The sequence below is a fragment of the Vicia villosa genome, unplaced genomic scaffold, assembly GCF_029867415.1.
Source record: "Vicia villosa cultivar HV-30 ecotype Madison, WI unplaced genomic scaffold, Vvil1.0 ctg.000044F_1_1, whole genome shotgun sequence".
NCBI lineage: Eukaryota > Viridiplantae > Streptophyta > Magnoliopsida > Fabales > Fabaceae > Vicia > Vicia villosa.
In genome coordinates this window covers 2,028,676-2,048,213 of record NW_026704976.1, presented here as the reverse complement: position 1 = coordinate 2,048,213, position 19,538 = coordinate 2,028,676, and the positions used below count along the sequence as shown (strand labels likewise).

Here is a 19,538-nt window from a genome sequence, read left to right as displayed (position 1 = left end):
AAACAAATAGGTTTTTATATAAGTTAACAGGCTAACCAAACTTTCGAAAAAGCCAGACTCAGGCCTAAAAAATAAGCCTATGACAGGTCATAGGCCAGACTTAGGCTTGAGTTTTTTTGACAGGCCAGGCTTAGGCTTGACCAAGCCTAGCTCGGCCCAGCTTATTTTCACCTCTATTTAGAAGGTGTAAAGATTGGTGTAGGAATTTTAGTGTCAAAATAGTAGCCCTCTAAATAAATGCACATGTATCTAACTTGTCTGCTATAATTACTAGTGCACTACTTTTTTCCCCAACTTTTCAATAGGGATAATAATTACCTATTTACACTAGTAATATCTAAGATAAGCTATATATTGTATATGATTCCCTTGCTAATTCTTAAATAAATATGCTTCACTTACAATTTCTATAGACACATAAATTAATTTATAAACGTTTATTTATATTTAACTTTAATTAATAATTTAAATTATTAATTAATTAGAGAAGTAAAGTCTTTTTTACGACAATAAAACGTAGTAACATATAAAAAATAATTAAATTTATCAATTTTATTTTATTATAATTAATTTATGATTATTATAATGAAGTATATTGGACTGTTAAAACACTAAATATTTATTAATAAAAATCGTAACACTCAGCCTTTCAACATATAATATATACATTATATGAATAATTTATGTATGCATTACCTACTTTTGTTCTCTAAAGATTGATTTATATGATACAGAGGCATTACTGAAATATAAAAATATAAAGAAATCCTTAAATTGATACAAAGTGAGAAACAATGACATTTTTCATACTACAATGACATTAATAAAGCGTTAAATGATATAAGTAAATCTTATGCAATTTGATGAAAATGCATGTTCAATTGTTCACCAACGAGTCAATTGAAGCTAGCTTGTATTAGAGTTGGTCAGAGATATAGAAACTACTAAACCATCTCTTAAATAATATTATATATTTCATGTAATTATTTCAAATGAGAAATTATTACTTGTTTATATATGCTTTGTCAAAAGTTAGAAAGATTGAAACAAATCAATTGTTTATACCACTACTAGAAATACTCGATTTACCTGCGGAATTTCCTGCGGAAAAAATTCCGCAGATATACCTACGGATTTTCCTGGGACATTATTAAATTAAATTAACTTTCCTACGAAATAAGAATTGGCAGAAAATTCCGTAGGAATACCTGCGAATTTTGCTGCGGAATATATATTTCAAATAAAATATCTAACAACAATATAAAATCCGCAGGTAATTTCGCAGGAACGTTTCCTGCGGATTTTGCTGCGGATATCTATTTTTAATAAAACCAAACTTTAATACTAAATCCGCAGGTAATTCCGCAGGAAACTTTCCTGCGGATTTTGCTGCCGATTTAACATATTTAAATGTTTTCTTAAAATATTAGTAATTTTTGTTTAAATTTATAAAAAAAAAATTAATCATTATTTTTTCTATTTTATTAATTATTTTTATGGTGTTTTTATTTAGTTAAATTTTTATTTTTAATCATTATTTGTTCTATGTTAGTAATTATTTTTATGATGTATTTTAGTATGTTTCCTTGTTAAACCCTAGTCGTAGCCCGTTCATCTTCGCTGGTGTTCTGTTGTTGGGCCCATTTGATAGCTTTAGTAGTGTTGTCGTCTTCTTCATCTTCACACTTCAACTCAGGTATTCATCTATGTTCCTTGTATTTTATGTCGTTTTATTTGCTTTTCCATTCGACTTGCTTGCTCCTGTTGCTTGTTTTGATGATAATTGTGGGTAGAATCATAGTGGTACTGTCTTGAGATGAAAATAAAATCATTTAAATCTATTTTATTATAATAAAATAATAAATATAGTTGAGATATTAAAAAAATATATTAGTTTTACTTAATTTTTTCTATTTTTGTAAATATTAAAAATATATAGTTATATATAATATAATTTGGTCTATTTCAATAATAGATATAAAATTTTAAAAAATAAAATTAAAAAAAAGTAAATAGAAAGAAATATTAAGATAGATACTTATGCAGTGACCTAAAAATGCAGCTTACAAAAAAAAACCTAAAAATGCTTCTTCTATGAGAGCAAACACGACATATTCAGAAGCGCTTCTTTGAAGAAGCACTTTTTCTCACGCGCATTGGCTCAAGCTTTCACGGTTTCTCTTGTGCGACACACTCTCAAAATCATGCTCTCTCCCTCTCAATTCTTACGCAACAATTATGACGCTGATTCTCTTGGTCTCGAATTGGTTGGATTTGGATTTCAGAACTGATTCGAATTGTTATCGACTCAGGATTCGATTCGCATTGGGGCTCAGAATCTGTTTGCGCTCGAAATTTCAACTCGGAGCAGGTTAGTTTTGTTTCGTGATTCTTTGCATTTTTACTGTTTTTACTCCATTATGGGTTATGCTACAACTGATTGTGATTTGATTTCAATATAAATTTCAGTTTGAGTTAAAGTTAGAGCAAGCATACGATATCATAAAGCTGAGAATGGAGGAATGCTTATCGGTTGAAGCGATGAGGAGAAGAAAATGCAGCTTTCGATCTTTCTCACAAGGTATTCGATAAAATGCCTCACCGGATTTTTTCCCTCTTTTTGCTTCTATTTTACTTTTGATTTGTTGCCGTTGTGTTTCATAGTTGCTATTGATGATTATGCTCAGGTTAGTTTGCATATTAGCATATAATTATCTTCGTTATTGCCGTTTCGTGCTATTGCCGATAAAAAGTAATTATTGTTCATTATGCGTGACAAATATAGTGTTTCTTTCCATTGTTATGATTTCTTTCTTTGTTAACGTTCTAGTTGAAGTGGTTTAATTCAGTTTTGCAATGGGAATCTGGGACTTGCATATGGTTGACATAGTAGTATAATTTGTATGAAATATGAACCCACTTAGTATATAACAAAAATTAATTGGATTATCCTATTAAGCTAACAATGTGAGTAGTTCTATTAAAGACTTACATGTTCTTTATACATGTGGTATTTGTGTTAGAAGTTAGAACAAGGTAATTGTAAAAGAAAATGCCTTGTTTGACTAACATCATACTAGTTTAGGTTTGTGTACTAGTGTAAACTTATGGACTATTATATGATCATTAGGAAGCTCCATGCATGGAGTTACAGGAAGACAACAAAACTTCATGCAATGGCCATTGTTTTTTGAGTGGAGTGAGGATGCTTTGTAATAATTAGTAATGTAGTGGACATGTTTTGCAATTACATGATTCCTTCTAGTTTTTGGTTTGTTGGAATCATTTTGTAGTGAAAAACTGAAAATTGAATATTTACATCTTTTTTCATTTCTAAGTTGTTGCTTGACTATTAGTCAAAGGGGTTGCAAACTGGATGATTGAGGCCTTGAAGCATGTCAGCGAATAGTCATCTAATGGATCTTAGAAGGCCCATGTCAGGTATTTTTATCATACTTCACAGAAAATGCAACATGCAATATTCTGTAGTTATTTAATATTATGGCCCTGTAAGTACAATTAGTGACATTCTACTGCTGACCTTATGATAATAGACCAGTAGGGACTTAACATGCAGGAACTTACTCATTCTAGAATCAAAATTTCAATCATTATAATTTTGTCACTGACCTTTATATACTTTATTCTATCATTATAATTATTATTCTCATGATCTGAGTACTTTTTTCATTGAATCTTAGCCTCTCAATATCTTTTGGAAATGTTTGGCAATTATTTAATCAATTAATGTGAAAAGTTTATTGGATGTTTGCTTTTAGTCACGGGTGCTACATTTTTTAATTTGTATTTGCCAAAAACAGATGGACTCATCTCACCAACTCACATTGGAATTTACAAATGATTTTGAACCCGCCATTTTTTAATTCTTTTGAGGTTCCTTAAAGTGCTTTTGGAATGTGAATTCACGTGTTATATTTCTGTTCATTAAACTAACCTCATGGAAAAAATTTAAACTTTTAGGTTTCACATGGAAAAAATTTAACCTGACTGCGGCCTGTTTGACAGAAGTCAAAGCCAGCTCATATTTACGATAGCTTTTAGTGAAAACCATTATTGACGAGCTGACTTCAGGTTTCCAAAGATTTCTACATAATGCATCAGTTTCGTAGTAAAGCAAGGTCGGTTTGATCGTCCACAAAGGAATCAAGAAAAGTCTTCACGTCAATTTTGCCGAAGTTCTCGATGATGCCTGTTCTTGCAACGTTTGTGGCTTAGTCTGGCTTGGTAGTATAATACTTTACTCTCTTTATTTTCTATCTTAAAACTAAATATAAATATGAGTTATATGGTCTACTTTATTGAAATTAATGTTTTTGTAATTTTCAGATGGGGAATCGTTGTTATAAAGCACCTGAACTTTTGATGGGTTCTACCCGTTACTCAACTGCAGTTAATATCTGGTCGATGGGCTGCATATTTGCGGATATGATTAAGCTCAAACCTTTGTTCGTTGGTAAAGACGAACCTGAGATATATTGGCTTAGATATTTTAGTAATTTCACCAAAACACAATCACTATTATATGTGTAATTTCTCTGCACTTATATGAAATAATGGATTGGACATTTTATATATCAAGTTTGCTTGGCGTGCCAACAGAAGAATCCTGGCCTGGTGTGTCTTCTATATGCACCTTTATTCAACATCTTGATCCTTCAATGATGCCAAAGGTATTCATGTTCTGCTTTTGATCTCCTTTTATAAATTTTGGGCAGCAAATAAGCAATGTATGGAAACTATTGGATTTTGTAGGACCTAGCATTAGAGTTCCCAAAGTCTAATAGATTTTATTATTCTTTTTCTAAAACTATTTTTTGTTTTAAAATTCACACTTAATTTTCACTAACAACTTGATTTTCACTTTTAATTCACTTTTGTAATACTAGCATGAATAGACATATAGATTCAAAAGGAATATATTGGAGCCAATCCAACACTCCACCAACAAGATACTCTGTTACAGTTGTTCATTCCAAAATCTCTAGTATTTCTTTGTCCAGAGCTGAATATGAAAATGCAGAAGTCCAGGAGGAATTTTATGATGCAGTGGCTCTGATTCATCGACTTCAGATGAAGAAAGTGAAGAAGATGAAGATCTTGAGAATAAGGTCTCCTTAACTCTTTTCAGCTACAACAAAATCTGCAATACAAACTAATGTTGTTTGTGTGCTATTGATCTGAAACTGAGAAGAAGCAGCATTTCTTTAAAACTCTAACTTAATACTTTGTCAAAATTTTCAGGATCGAAAGGTCAAACTAAAGAATATTTCATGGGCAATGACAGCTTTACCTTTGAAGCGAACATCAGGTCAGCTTTTTCCGTGTCTTAATAATTGCAACTGCAAGCCTAAAGGCATTAATAATATCATTTAGGCAGCACTAAAGCTTAAATTTTTTTTGGAGCACCTACAGCATTGCGCACAGTGCAATGGTTGCAGAAGTGTTGTATCTTAGATCCCCATTGTCCTGTCTGTTGGATCTAAGTTAAAATGAGATAAAATATATATAGAATTTTAGACCAAACAGCCATTGCTTGTGACCGTAGATCCCTGAATTGTTTACTTTGTGATTGTAGATCCCTGCATTGTTTACTTTGTTGATGAAGAAACTACTAATAGAAGAAACTAAGCTATATTATTTGTTGAACACACAATTATGATTGATTGGTTTCTGATATTATTTGTATAAGTGTGTTTGATCTTTAGATTCAAAAAAGCACTGCATATTTGGTTTTTGAAATCCATGGTATGCTAGTGCTACTACTACCTCACTCACTCTCTGTTTCATTGATTCGAACAAGGCAATGGCAAGAAGAGAAAGAAAAGTCAGCAAAGTGGAAAAGATACAAACAATAACAACAACGCATAAGCGGTTTTCCCCAAAAGCTCCAACGGAGCGCTTATTTCCCAAAGCGGTTTTTTCTGTTCAAAATGGAGTTGCTACTCTGTTCTGTTGTGGAAGGTAATGGAAAAACGACTTTGAATTTGAAATTCTCAGACTTGAACTAGTTAAAGATGAAGCATCCATTACTCTATTTTTTGGTGTTAATTTTATCTTTGATATTGCTGATTAAAGATGAAAACGGTTCACTACTTCACCTAAATAATTATATAGGTGAGTACTTTGTTCTTTATTTAACTTTTGTATAATAATTTAGATTTTTTTTTAAATTTAAAAATACTTTACCTGCGGAATTACCTGCGGATTTACCGTTCCTGGGGATTTATCTGCGGACTTTCCAGCGGAATTTACAGCGGATTTACCTGCGGATATTTTCCTGCGGATTTACCTGCGGTTTTTCCTGCGGAATTTCCTGCCGAAAATATTACCCACGAAGGTTTTAGCTGGGGACCAGATACCGCAGGAAAATCCGCAGGAAACACTTTTCCTGCGGAAATTTTACTCAAATCCGCAGGTAAATCCGCAGGAAAATTGAGTATTTCTAGTAGTGTACATTTATTTTGACTTAATTAATTATAGGGAAATGTTAACCAGTATCATCAGGGCAATAGTTAAGACTTTAAAAATAGTAAATTTATCTCAGTAATCTGCGTATTTAATGCTTCGAAAATTAAAATATTAAATTTTTTATAAAATATTTTTTTTGGGAACATTTAACCATTGTCCTGAGGGCACTGTTTGCAAAACCCTTAATTATAGAAAATTTCTTTAGCCACCTCCCTATGGGGGTCACCCCAGCGAAAAACCCAAATTACCCCTGCTTCGGAAATGAACTTCCGAAGCTTTGATTTTTTTAAAAAAATTTCCACAATTCGGAAGTGCATCTCCGAAAACACCTCATGGGGGGTGTCTTCGGAGATGATCTTCCGAAAACACCTCATGGGGGGTGTGTTCGGAGATGAACTTTCGAAAACACCTTTGTTCAGATTTTGAGGGGTTTCGGAAATGCACTTCCGAATTATGCAGAAACAGGGATTTTTTTTTTATGTTTTTCTTAACAGTTTCATATTTTTAATTAAAAGAAACCGGGAAATAAAATAAACGACATATAAAGGTGAAAATACTAATATGATAAAAAAAAAGTAATATATACATCCGATCTGAATCCAAATAATAATAATAATAATAATGTGCTAAAGATACAATCCGAAAACAAAAAATAAATAAACCCGACCACTACTGGGTGTGCCTAACCCTCTCTCCCTGGGACCTCCTCTGCCGCCTGTATGCCGCCGCACGGTCCGCATCAGTGACGATCATCTCCATCACGGCCACAGCCTCTAGACCGCCCTGCTGAACGACACCTCGATCCAACGCGTCCCGCCCAAGCATCTCTATCCGCTGGCAGATCGGCATGAGATCAATGGCGTGGTCATCCTCGGCCTGCTGGTTCTCCAGGATCTCCTCGTGTGTTGGCCTAGGAGCGCCGGGAACGTCGGGTCTCAGCAGAGGATGTGACACCCGATAGAACCATGTGACGTATCCCTCCTCACTGTGCCAGTCCTGTGTGACCCGAGTGAGACGGTACTCCTGCGGTACCACATGATGCTGCCAGTCCTCCCATATGGCAGTGAGCTGCACTCGGGTCACTGTGTCGGGAGCAGCCTCAAAGGGTGACCTAGGTATCCGCTGCACGAATCCGAACTGACGCATGCACCGCTCAGGGAGATACCGGACCATGATGGTAGTCCCGCATGCCAGCCTGAATATAGAGCAATGCCGTCAAAGGGGACAATCTGAGCGTAGTCGCTGAACGGCCTCCAGGTGACGTCGTCGTGCATCGTGCGGTCCAGGTATCCACGGTATGGTCCCATCGCATGGTTCCCTCTCTGGAGAACGTATCTGGCGGCCCTGGGCATGGCGTCCACGTACGCAGGATCGATGTGAAAGCCGTGGATGCGGAAGAAGTAGGAGATGATCCAGCTCTGAAACATAAACACGATAATGTATTAAAAATAAATACGAAACATAAATAAATAAATAAATAAATACGTATTAAAATAAAACGTACCGTAAGTAGTGTGCAGGATCCGACCAACTGCCTCGTCCTCCAGTTGGAGGCCTCATTCAGCTTCTGGTAGAGGTATGCCAGAGTAGCTGCCCCCCAGTTCCACTGGTGAACGGTATCCAGGTCCATGAAGTAGCGGAGGTAGGTCACGTCGACGTACCTTGCACTCTTGTCCACAAAACATGCAGCGCCTACCACATGCATGTACCAGCACCGGAGAGCGCAGCCGCGGTGATACTGTGTGAATAGCTCGTCACCCTCCTGCTCGGCATCGACCGCCGCGTCCAGATGGTGCTCAAAATAAGTCGACAAACTAAGGATGTTGTGCATTTTGTTAAAGAGAGGGAGAAAATTTCAAAATAATAAAGTATAAAATGAAAATGATGAAACTGTCACAAATGTTCAACAGATACATATATATGGACAAACAAGATAATTGATTCCTTCATACAAAAGAAACCAGAAACATGAAAATAATATAAAGCTAGTATTCCCACTTTATTTTTCTTTTGAGATGCTTACCATAGCGTCCTTATAATTGAAATATGCACTATAACCATGTAAAAAGTGAAAGGAAACATAGCTCCATAAATTTGGTGAGGGTAAATAAATGCACATGTATCTACTGTCAAACTACTATGCTATAACTACTAGTGCACTAATTTTCTTTTTCCAGCTTTTTAATAAGGATAATAAATTACTATTTACACTAGTTAATATCTAAACTATAATATTAATATTGTATATGATTCCCTTGCTATTTATTAAATAAATATGCTTCACTTGCAATTTCTACACGCACATAAATTTAAATCTATAAACTTTTGTTTTACATTAATTTTAATTGTTCTTCTAGCTGTGTTGGTTGTAGGGATGGTGAAGAAAATAATTATCATCTATTTTTTCAGTGCCCGAAGAGTATTGAGTGTTGGGAAAAAGTGGGTATAGGGCCTATTCAGCAGTAGTGGATTAATAATGGAATATTATTTGCTTCTGTGATCTTTTCTTTCCTGCAGGTATCTAATCAAGATCATCAGGCAGTTTTCTCAACTATCTTATGGAGTATCTGGAAAGGTCGTAATAATCATATCTGAAATCAAATCGAAGAATCATCAGTCACCATTTGTAGTCGAGCCTCGCAGTTGTTGGCGGGATGGCGAGATGCCTAACAATTTCGAACCAGTAACTCGAATCCAGATCCAACGACAATTGTTACCAAGTGGAATAAACCTTCGGTTGGTCGTTTCAAATGCAACATTGATGCGTCTTTCTCTCATAATAAGGTAGGCATTGGTATGTGCATTCGAAATGCTGAAGGTCATTTTGTCGTTGCTCGCACAGAATGGTTTTCGCCTTGTACGTACTGAAGTTGTTATTGGAGAAGCTTTAGCTCTTTTGGCATCTATCAAATGGGTTAATGGTCTTGGTTATGATAACATGGATTTTGAGTTAGATGCCAAAAGTGTGGTGGATAGTGTTATATCTCCAAAACCAAACGATTCGAACTTTGGTGCTGTTACTGGAGAATGTAATCGTTTGTTGTCACTCTTTTTTAGGTACTCTCATGTTAAGTTCGTTAGGAGACAAGCCAATGAAGTTGTCCATGCTTTGGCACACGTGGCTCCATCCCTAGCTAGTTTTCACAATTTTACTGTTATACCAACATGTATTCAGAATATTATTATTAATGATATGAGTTAATTTTTTTCCGTCAAAAATATTAATTTTAATTAATAATTTAAATATTAATTACTTAGAGGTGTAAAGTCTTTTCTACGACAGAAAAATGTAGTAACTAATAAAAAAAATTACATTTATCAATTTTGTTTTATTTTATTATAAATTTATTTATTTATAATTGTTATAATGAGATATATTAGACCGTTAAAACACTAAAGATTTAGAGAAAATAGGTGATGCACTGACAGTATAAAAAAAATTTACACTGTCAACCAATCACGACCATGTATCCTACCAAGTCATACTGTTATTTTTAAATTACTGAGATGACATGACAGAATGATGCATTTTCATTGGATGACAGTGTAAAACCTTTTTACACTGTTAGTGTATCACCATTAAACCCAAAGATTTATTAATGGCAATTGTAACACTTTGCCTTTCAACATATACTACATCCTATGAATAATTTATGTATGCAGTACCTATTTTTGTCCTCTAAAGATTAATTTATATGATATAGAGGCATTACTGACATATAAAGAAATCCTTAAATTGAGACAAGAAACAATGACATTTTTCATACTACAATGACATTAGTAAAGTTGTAGCTAGCTTACTAGAAATGATATTATAAATCTTATGCAATTTCATGAAAATGCATGTTCACCAACGGACGAGTCACATGGGTCAATTGAAGCTAGCTTGTACTAGAGTTGATCAAAGATATTGAAAGTTGAAACTACTAAACCATCTCTTAAATAATATTATATATTTCATGTAATTATTTCAAATGAGAAATTATTATTGTTTATATATATGCTTTGTCATGCTCCTTCGAAGTTAGAAAGATTGAAACAAATCAATATATATTAATGTATAGTAATTATTTATACATTTATTTTGACTTAATTAATTATAATAATATTTAATATTGTAAATGATAATATTATAATTTTTATGTTTGTATTCTATGTATTTATTTACTTTTTCAATACAATTTTCTCTAACTCCGTACTCAATCTTTCCAATCAAAATATTTTAATTAATTAAATTTATACATTTTATTATTTTACCTTCTACAACTTTTTTAAGGAAATAATTAAAAGAATTGTTTTAATACTTAAAACGGTTTACTTTATCTTTTACAATTAATGATAGTTGTTTTTAAATTTTTTATCATTCACTATCATAATAGTCATTTAGTGAGTTTGATAGTAAGTGATTTTAAGGCCAATAATTTTTGTGACAGAATAAACTTAGCCAACATTCTCATTCAAATAAATAATTTTATAACAGATCGTTTTTAATAAATATTCTTTTTACAATTTTAGATTTTAAAAAAATAATAATATATAAGAAAATTTATGCTTCTTAATAATATTTTTTAAGTTAGTTTTAGTGTATAAATGTGATGTAAAAATAAGATTATGTTTTACTAAACCTTTTGTACACGGAAAATTAAAGTTACTGATTAAAATATTGATTATTAATAAGACATGAAGTTGTTGATCAAAATATTGATTATTAATGGGACATGAAATTACTGATCAAAATATATTTTAAAGTACATGGAGACATGAAGTTATTGACCAAATTAATATTTGTACACGAGAACATGAAGTTATTAATCAAAATATTGATTATTAACGGGACATGAAGTTACTGATCAAAATATATTTTTATTAATTATACATTCAATTATTATTTTTTCACAGGTAACCAGATGTTTTTTTTATTAAAAAATATACATTTAAAATAAATGTGCATCTCATACCAGAACTCGTGCGGATGCACGAATTAGTTACAAGTTCTCGTAAAGACATGTGAATTTTTCTTTGACATATAAGTCGACAAACTAAGGATGTTGTGCATTTTGTTTTAGAGAGGGAGAAAATTTCAAAATAATAAAGTATAAAATGAAAATGATGAAACTGTACCACACATGTTCGACAGATACATATATATATATATATGGACAAACAACATAATTGATTCCTTCACACAAAAGAAACCAGAAACATGAAAATAATATAAAGCTAGTATTCCCGCTTTATTTTTCTTTTGAGATGCTTACCATAGTGGTCCTTATAATTGAAATACGAACTAACCATGTATTTGGGTTGGAGAACCCTTTATTCTCTCTTTAATAAAATTGTTTATTCAAAAAAAAAAAAAACATAACCTTTTGTAAAGTTTATAAATACAGCTTCACTCTTCAAAGTCGCAACACAAATTTTTCAATAAATCTCTCATCTCTCTCTTTCTCACTCTTTTTCTTATAAGCATTGCTCGGTGATAGTTGTCAATATCTCACAACCAAAACTTCTTTATCTCTCACTCACATTAACAACCACCAGTCCATCATATCTCCTTATCTCTTTGTGCAACAGTTTACTTCATAAATGGTATGTTGTAATATATTAAATCTAAAATATTCATAAGAATTAGTTTAAATCTACTTTTGTATTCTTACCTATAAAATAAAGGGTAGTGTTCTTCTAAAATTTTATCTTTTTTCATGCAGGTTCATTGTTATTACTTTTGCGATTTCTATCATAGCAAGACATCATTTATCATTAACTAATGTTAATGGTAAATGGAATACAAATCAACTGTGATTTTCTTGATTAAACATGTAAGATCTTAAAACCAATATCTAAATAGTATTTAGTAAATATTTATTTAATTTCTGTTGATCTATATTAATTTTTTAGATAAGATATTTATGCTAATAATTGTATTAAGCTCTGGATTTTTATAATTTATTTAATTGAAAAGTATAGTTCATCAAATGTATTTATTATCAATTATCTTTTTAAAAGGAATCTATTAATAGAAATGAATTAACTAATTTACTTTTTTTTTTTTAAAATTATTTGAAGGAAAATAAATCTAATCAATAATATATAGTTATTATCCCAAACTTGAATTCCCAAACAATTTATGTTTTCCACCAAAATTCAAACAGGATAGAGAATTAAAACTCAAACTCATCTTAAACGGGTTCGAGTATCCCGTCCCGCCACCATCCATTTAGTTAGATTAATTTCTTTTAATAAAAATACTTATTTTTCAAATATTAAATTACATTATAAATAATAAAATAAAAAAAATTTAAAAATTTTCATTTATACATTTAAAATATTTTAAATAATAATACAAATCAAAATATAAAAAACTGGTCACATATTTAATATTTTAAATTATCAAAAATAAATAATAATATACATAATGGAAAAAATTAGACGAGTTCAAGATAAATATTAGTGTTTCAATTAGCCGACCCGTTATCATATTTTGTAATCGTAGAAAAATTTAAACTCGAACACAAATCCAATTAAAACAGATTCTATTATCAAAGCGAGTTCTAGTAGAGAGCCACATGTACGAGTTTTGTTTCCTGCCTACCTCTATTCCTCTTTCCATAAACACCTCACTGACATAACCCCTCACTACCTCTTTATCTATAAATATTTCAACCATCCCTCGATTATTCTCCCACTCTCCCCTTAAAGTTGATAAACATCTTTTAAATTTATTTTTCACATTTCTCATAATTATATGTTATTTCTGTAAATATGCAGACTTACATTATCAATGCATTATTGGTTCACTACAAGAATCTCCTCCAACAAATTTCTGACAGGTTGCATATTTAATTTAATTTTTAAATTTTAAATAGAACAATATGTGTAGGTAAGGATGTTTAAGAAATTACTTTTACAAATGATCCAACTTCATCTAAACCTATTTAGTTTTTAGTTTATACATATCCAATTGAATATATATATATATATATATATATATATATATATATATATATATATATATATATATATATATATATATATATATATATATATATATATATATATATATATATATATATATATATATATATATATATATATATATATATATATATATATATATATATATATATATATATATATATATATATATATATATATATATAGGGTTAATGAATTTTTTGGTCCCTCTAAATATTGCAGATTTCGTTTTCAGTCCCTCTAAAATTTTCTTTCAAGAAATCGTCCCTTCAAATTTTTTTTTTCGAACTATTGGTCCTTAACGTCAAATTTCGTAGCTAATCGGTGACTAAAGTCGTAGCTAATCTCTAGCAAATTTGACGTTAGGGACCAATAGTTTAGACAAAAAAATTTGAAGGGACGATTTCTTAAAAAAAATTTTTGTAGGGACTAAAAACGAAATATGCAATATTTAGAGGGACCAAAAAGTTCATTAACCCTAATATATATATATATATATATATATATATATATATATATATATATATATATATATATATATATATATATATAAGCTAAGGTCATTTTTATAATCTATATTTTATCGTTTAAAAATTAAAGTATTTCTATAACTTAATTAATAATATACTATGTTAATATTCATAATGATACAGATTTATGTGAAACATTTGACCTCATCGAGAAAATGTATCCTATTGTCTATTGTGTACATGTCCCAAATAAGCACACAATATTGGTCATAAAACCATGTAACTAATTGAAATTCATACTTGCATAACAACATATTATTAAATATAGATGAAGACTTAGTTTATAATTTGTTAATAAAAGTACTGTATTTAAAAATGAAGGTTTTGTTCCAATCAAATGATGCCTCTAGCATATGCTAATACATAAATTATACAAGATATATGAATTGCAATTTCTATAAACACTCTGTAACAATCATTTTAAAAAATTTAACTTCTTCCTATAAATTGTTTTGCAGAACGCCCATGACAATTATATTTAAGTCAGGTCCAAATATGATATTCTTAAGGTTTGTTTTTCTATTAGTCACTAAATTAAATATATCTATGTCATCTTAAATATTTTTATTAACTCTTTCTTATTGCTTAATGTTATAGCCGGACTTAATTGCTCCCGGAGTAGATATCATAGCTAGTTGGTCTCCGATTTCTATCGAAGGAAGAAAGTTGGGATTTAACATTGTATCCGGAACATCAATGGCATGTCCACATGTATTAGGTGCAGCAGGATACATCAAGTCCTTCTGTGATACTTAGTTATCTGCTGCTATCTGATCATCTTTGATTACAACAGGTAATACGATCACACTCCATATAAATATACATTTGCATCAATAAATTGATAATAAATTTGATGCTTATTTAATTTTGATTAATATTTTTAAAACAAATTGTCCTTTTTAAGTTGAATACCTACTGGAACCAATTAAGAAAGTTATCCCTGTGAAAATTGAATTACACTTTTTTTTATACTTTTTTACTTGATTTCATTTTTATAAAATTAAACTTTTATCTCTGTTTCAATTCTTTTTTATTGTCGAATGTTTATTACTGAACTCATGCCCTCAGCTATGAAACAATGCTAAATATAATATTTAAAATAAATATTTCAAACTTATATATAAAATTATTAATAAGTAAGTACGTATTACATACAAGTGATATCGATAATTCTATATAAAAAACTTTTTTAAATGATTCTTCAAAGTTACTTGCTACTATTTTTCTTCGTGTCTATATAAAAAAAAACGGACATGCAACACATATTTACTCACCATAACAAGACAATACACTGAGATAATGTAATTTATAATTATTTGATTTGAAATGTGTATAGTTTAGGTAATATGTTTTAAATTAATATTAACAAATATCATGCGTTCCTTGTGTTGCAGCCAAACAATTGAGTGCGACAAATAATCAAGATGCTGAATTTGCTTATGGAGCAGGTCAAATTGATCCAGTGAAAGCTCTAAATCCCGACTTAATATATGATGTTGGAAAAATGGCTTATATAAAATTATTATGTAAACTAGTCTACAATAAATCCATTTTAACAAAACTCACTGAAAATTCAAGGGGTTGTTACAATGTATCATATATATCTGCAGAGGATTTGAATTATCCGCCGTTTGCTCTTTAAGCATTGAACCCACACATCGTAAGGGGGACTTTCAAATGAACTGTAACAAATATTGGATCTCCATCAGGAACATTTATGTCAATTCCTAATGGACTCAACATCTTAGTGAAGCATAATGTTTTATCTTTCACTTCAATAGGCAAAAAGAAAACATTCATTCTTACTATAGATGGATCGATCAAAGGGTCTATTATACCTGCTTCTTTAATTTGAAATGATGGTAAATATCAAGTGAGAAGTCCTATTATTGTATATGATAAACGATAAGAGAAAGATGGAAAAGCTCCATATTTTAATGTTAGGGATGCTGTCATTATTGTTGTTGTTGATATGTTTGGAAATAGAAATGATAAAATTGGATTGTGTTCCTATTCTTCGAAATATCAAGTAATTTATGGATGAGCATGAGGTTGTAATAGTCTCCCATTTATATGGAGATGTGAATATATGCGTGGATATGTTAGCGAATCATGAATGCATGAAGAATGTTTCATCTATATTCGAAGAAACTCCGAGCTTTTTGATGTCCCTTTTGAATGTTGATGCTTTAGTTTGCTTTATAATTTTTTTTCTTTTGAGCTTAATTTAATACGTTTTGAAATAGTTAAAATAAATAATTTAAATAACAATAATAAGTTCATAAGAATTTAGTTACTAATAAAGAACTAAAAAAATATAGATAAACTAAATTTTGTTTAAGAATATTTAAAAGTAAGAGAAAATTTATCAATTTCCCTATTACTTTTTAAACTATTTATTATTTAAATTAAGTAAATATTTAATTTAAAGAAAAATATATTTGTTTAAAAAAAACATCAAATATGTTTTTTTATTAAAAATAATAATGTTTTTTAAGCAATATTTATTTTTTAATATGAATAAATATGTGGACTGTTATTAAAGTGAGAGACATATATTTTTTAGTGTTTTTTATTCACAACTAAACTATTATGTAATTATTATTGTTATTTAAAATTTTTATTCTAAATAAACATTTTTAGTTTTATTTTGTATTCTTTTTTTTAGTAAAATATATATTTTATTGTCAAAATAGTTAATACAAGCCGATCATCAAGATCCAGACCTCAACAATAACTAACAAAATCCAGAATACCACAAACAGACAAAATTAACTAATCTCCAAGTTTGTCATATTCACATGGTCCCTGAGTTTCTTTTTGGCCCGTGCTCGCAAAATAACAGTGTATTGGATGCTTTTGACAATATCAACATCCGGAGATCTTGTCCAAATATCAAGTCATTGCAAGCCTTCCATATGTGGTATATAGATTCAGCTGCAGTCATCTTGAGAAGGTTATTTCTCCAACCTTTCTTAGTTTTCCCTAAAAAAAATCGATTTTTTTTCATTTTTCCGAAAAAAAACTCGATTTTTTTCGTTTTCCCCCAAAATAATTTCGACTTTTTTCATTTTTTCGAAAAAAACTCGATTTTTTCGTTATCTGAGAAAAAAACTCGACTTTTTTCGTTTTTCTGAAAAAAAACTCGACTTTATTGTTTTTTCAGAAAAACCTGTTTTTTTTCATTTTTCGAAAAAACACGATTTTTTCGTTTTTCGGAAAAAACTCAATTTTTTCGTTTTTTTTTTTTTAAAATCGATTTTTTCGTTTTTTTTGAAAAAACACGATTTTTTCGTTTTTTGAAAAAAACTCGATTTTTCAATTTTTTGAAGAAATTCGATTTTTCAATTTTCTAAAGAAACTCGTATATAATTTAAACCATTTAAAGTATAAAATAAAAATAATCCATTGGATTACTAAAATGTGTTGGATGGATTGGATCCATCCATGTAAATAAATGGATGGATTTAATCCATCCATTAAGTTATTTTTTATTTGGCGGATGGATTGGATGGATTGGATGGTGGATGAATTTGATGGATTTTAGCTTAATGGATCCAATTGCCACCCCTACAAAATACTCAAATATTTTTTAAAAAAATTGGTACACCTATTTATAATCTAATTTTTCATTACCATAAAAATTATATAATTATTGCTTATTAAATTGTTAAATTATTTATTTTATTTATACTATTCATAATTTATTCACTTATTTTTATGTTATCATAGCTTCATGTGTAAACCGTAAATAATTATAAGATAATAATTAGAATAAGAAATTTTATCCCGTGCCTCGCACGGGTATGCATACTAGTTATATATATATATATATATATATATATATATATATATATATATATATATATATATATATATATATATATTTATATATATATATATATATATCAAGTACAGGACATTTGGAAATATAAAGATGCTATTAAACTAAAGAGTTCAACCGAGTATAAGGGGCCTCCTTCTAATACTAGGGAGATCCACTGAGATGATTCCAACAGATGCTGATATTCAATGTGGCTTCTAACATTTACTCATGCAATGAAAACTCTCTTTTCAGGTTTAATTTTTGAAAATATAAAGATGCAATTAAACTAAAGAGTTCAACCGAGTATAAGGGACCTCCTTCTAATACTAAGGAGATCCACTGAGATGATTGCAACCGATGCTGATATTCAATGTGGCTTCTAACATTTACTCATGCAATGAAAACTCTCTTTTCAGGTTTAATTTTTGTCTCTTAGTATTTCCCCTGTACAAAAAAATAAATATGTTGTTAACATAGCAGTTTTACTGAAATGGAAAGTGAGTGACAGCATCCACAAATTACAAGTGGCATACTTCTAGTATTATTAAATATAGATGAAAACTTAATTTATAATTTGCTAATCAAATTATTGTATTTAAAAATGAAGGTTTTGTTCTACCAATGCCGTTGATGCTAAGTTGGTGAAAGGAAAAATTATGATGTGCCAGTCAAACGATGCCTCTAGCATATGCAAATACATAAATTATGCAAGGTATATAATGCAATTTCTATAAACACTACTAACAATCATTTTAAAATTTTTAATTTCTTTCTATAAATTTTTTTGTTTTGCATAACTCCCATTTCAATTATATTTAGGTCCATGAATTAGAAATATTTTGGTTTTTCGAAAAAAATACCGTTTTTTTCGTTTTCCCAAAAAAAACTCGACTTTTTACATTTTTCCAAAAAAATTCAATTTTTTTGTTTTTCGAAAAAAAAACTCAACTTTTTTCGTTTTTCGAAAAAAAACTCAACTTTTTTCGTTTTCCCTAAAAAAAATCGATTTTTTTTCCATTTTTCCTAAAAAAAACTCGTTTTTTTTTCGTTTTCCCTAAAATAATCTCGACTTTTTTCATTTTTTCGAAAAAAACTCGATTTTTCCTTTTTTCGTTTTCTAAGAAAAAAACTCGACTTTTTTCATTTTTCTGAAAAAAACTCGACTTTATTGTTTTTTCAGAAAAACCTGTTTTTTTTCATTTTTCGAAAAAACACGATTTTTTCGTTTTTCGGAAAAAACTCGGTTTTTTCGTTTTTTTTTAAATCGATTTTTTCGTTTTTTTTTTAAAAAAACTCGATTTTTCAATTTTTTGAAGAAATTCGATTTTTCAATTTTCTAAAGAAACTCATAAATAATTTAAACCATTTAAAGTATAAAATAAAAATAATCCATTGGATTATTAAAATGTGTCGGATGGATTGGATCCATCCATGTAAATAAATGGATGGATTTAATCCATCCATTAAGTTATTTTTTATTTGGCGGATGGATTGGATGGATTGGATGGTGGATGAATTTGATGGATTTTAGCTTAATGGATCCAATTGCCACCCCTACAAAATACTCAAATATTTTTTAAAAAAATTGGTACACCTATTTATAATCTAATTTTTCATTACCATAAAAATTATATAATTATTGCTTATTAAATTGTTAAATTATTTATTTTATTTACACTATTCATAATTTATTCACTTATTTTTATGTTATCATAGCT

The 19,538-nt window shown here is 29.8% G+C and overlaps 1 protein-coding gene and 2 long non-coding RNA genes across 6 annotated transcripts; all 3 read left to right on the top strand.

Moving 5' to 3' along the window:
* The first annotated feature begins 2,083 nt into the window (after nt 1–2,083).
* On the top strand, nt 2,084–6,100 carry LOC131622798 (uncharacterized). 4 transcript variants are annotated; one of them, XR_009290011.1, is made up of 6 exons: nt 2,084–2,371; nt 2,470–2,581; nt 3,339–4,245; nt 4,348–5,129; nt 5,263–5,329; nt 5,822–6,100. It is a non-coding gene; the product is annotated as an uncharacterized LOC131622798 (long non-coding RNA). The 4 variants fall into 4 exon arrangements; XR_009290013.1 differs by having other exon boundaries at nt 2,470–3,441; nt 3,982–4,245; XR_009290012.1 differs by having other exon boundaries at nt 2,470–4,245; nt 4,348–4,691; nt 4,908–5,129.
* Nucleotides 6,101–9,298: 3,198 nt separating this feature from the next.
* On the top strand, nt 9,299–9,691 carry LOC131622768 (uncharacterized). Its single transcript, XM_058893812.1, has one exon. The coding sequence runs from the start codon at nt 9,299–9,301 to the stop codon at nt 9,689–9,691; it is 393 nt and encodes a 130-aa protein (XP_058749795.1).
* A 2,228-nt stretch (nt 9,692–11,919) lies between these two features.
* Nucleotides 11,920–16,017, top strand: LOC131622797 (uncharacterized). Its single transcript, XR_009290009.1, has 6 exons — nt 11,920–12,078; nt 12,198–12,308; nt 13,258–13,319; nt 14,453–14,503; nt 14,592–14,787; nt 15,389–16,017. It is a non-coding gene; the product is annotated as an uncharacterized LOC131622797 (long non-coding RNA).
* Nucleotides 16,018–19,538: the final 3,521 nt, after the last annotated feature.

What these genes read in the sequence shown, in the direction of transcription:
- LOC131622768 (XM_058893812.1), top strand. Translation starts at nt 9,299, where the DNA reads ATGCTGAAGGTCATTTTGTCGTTGCTCGCACAGAATGGTTTTCGCCTT.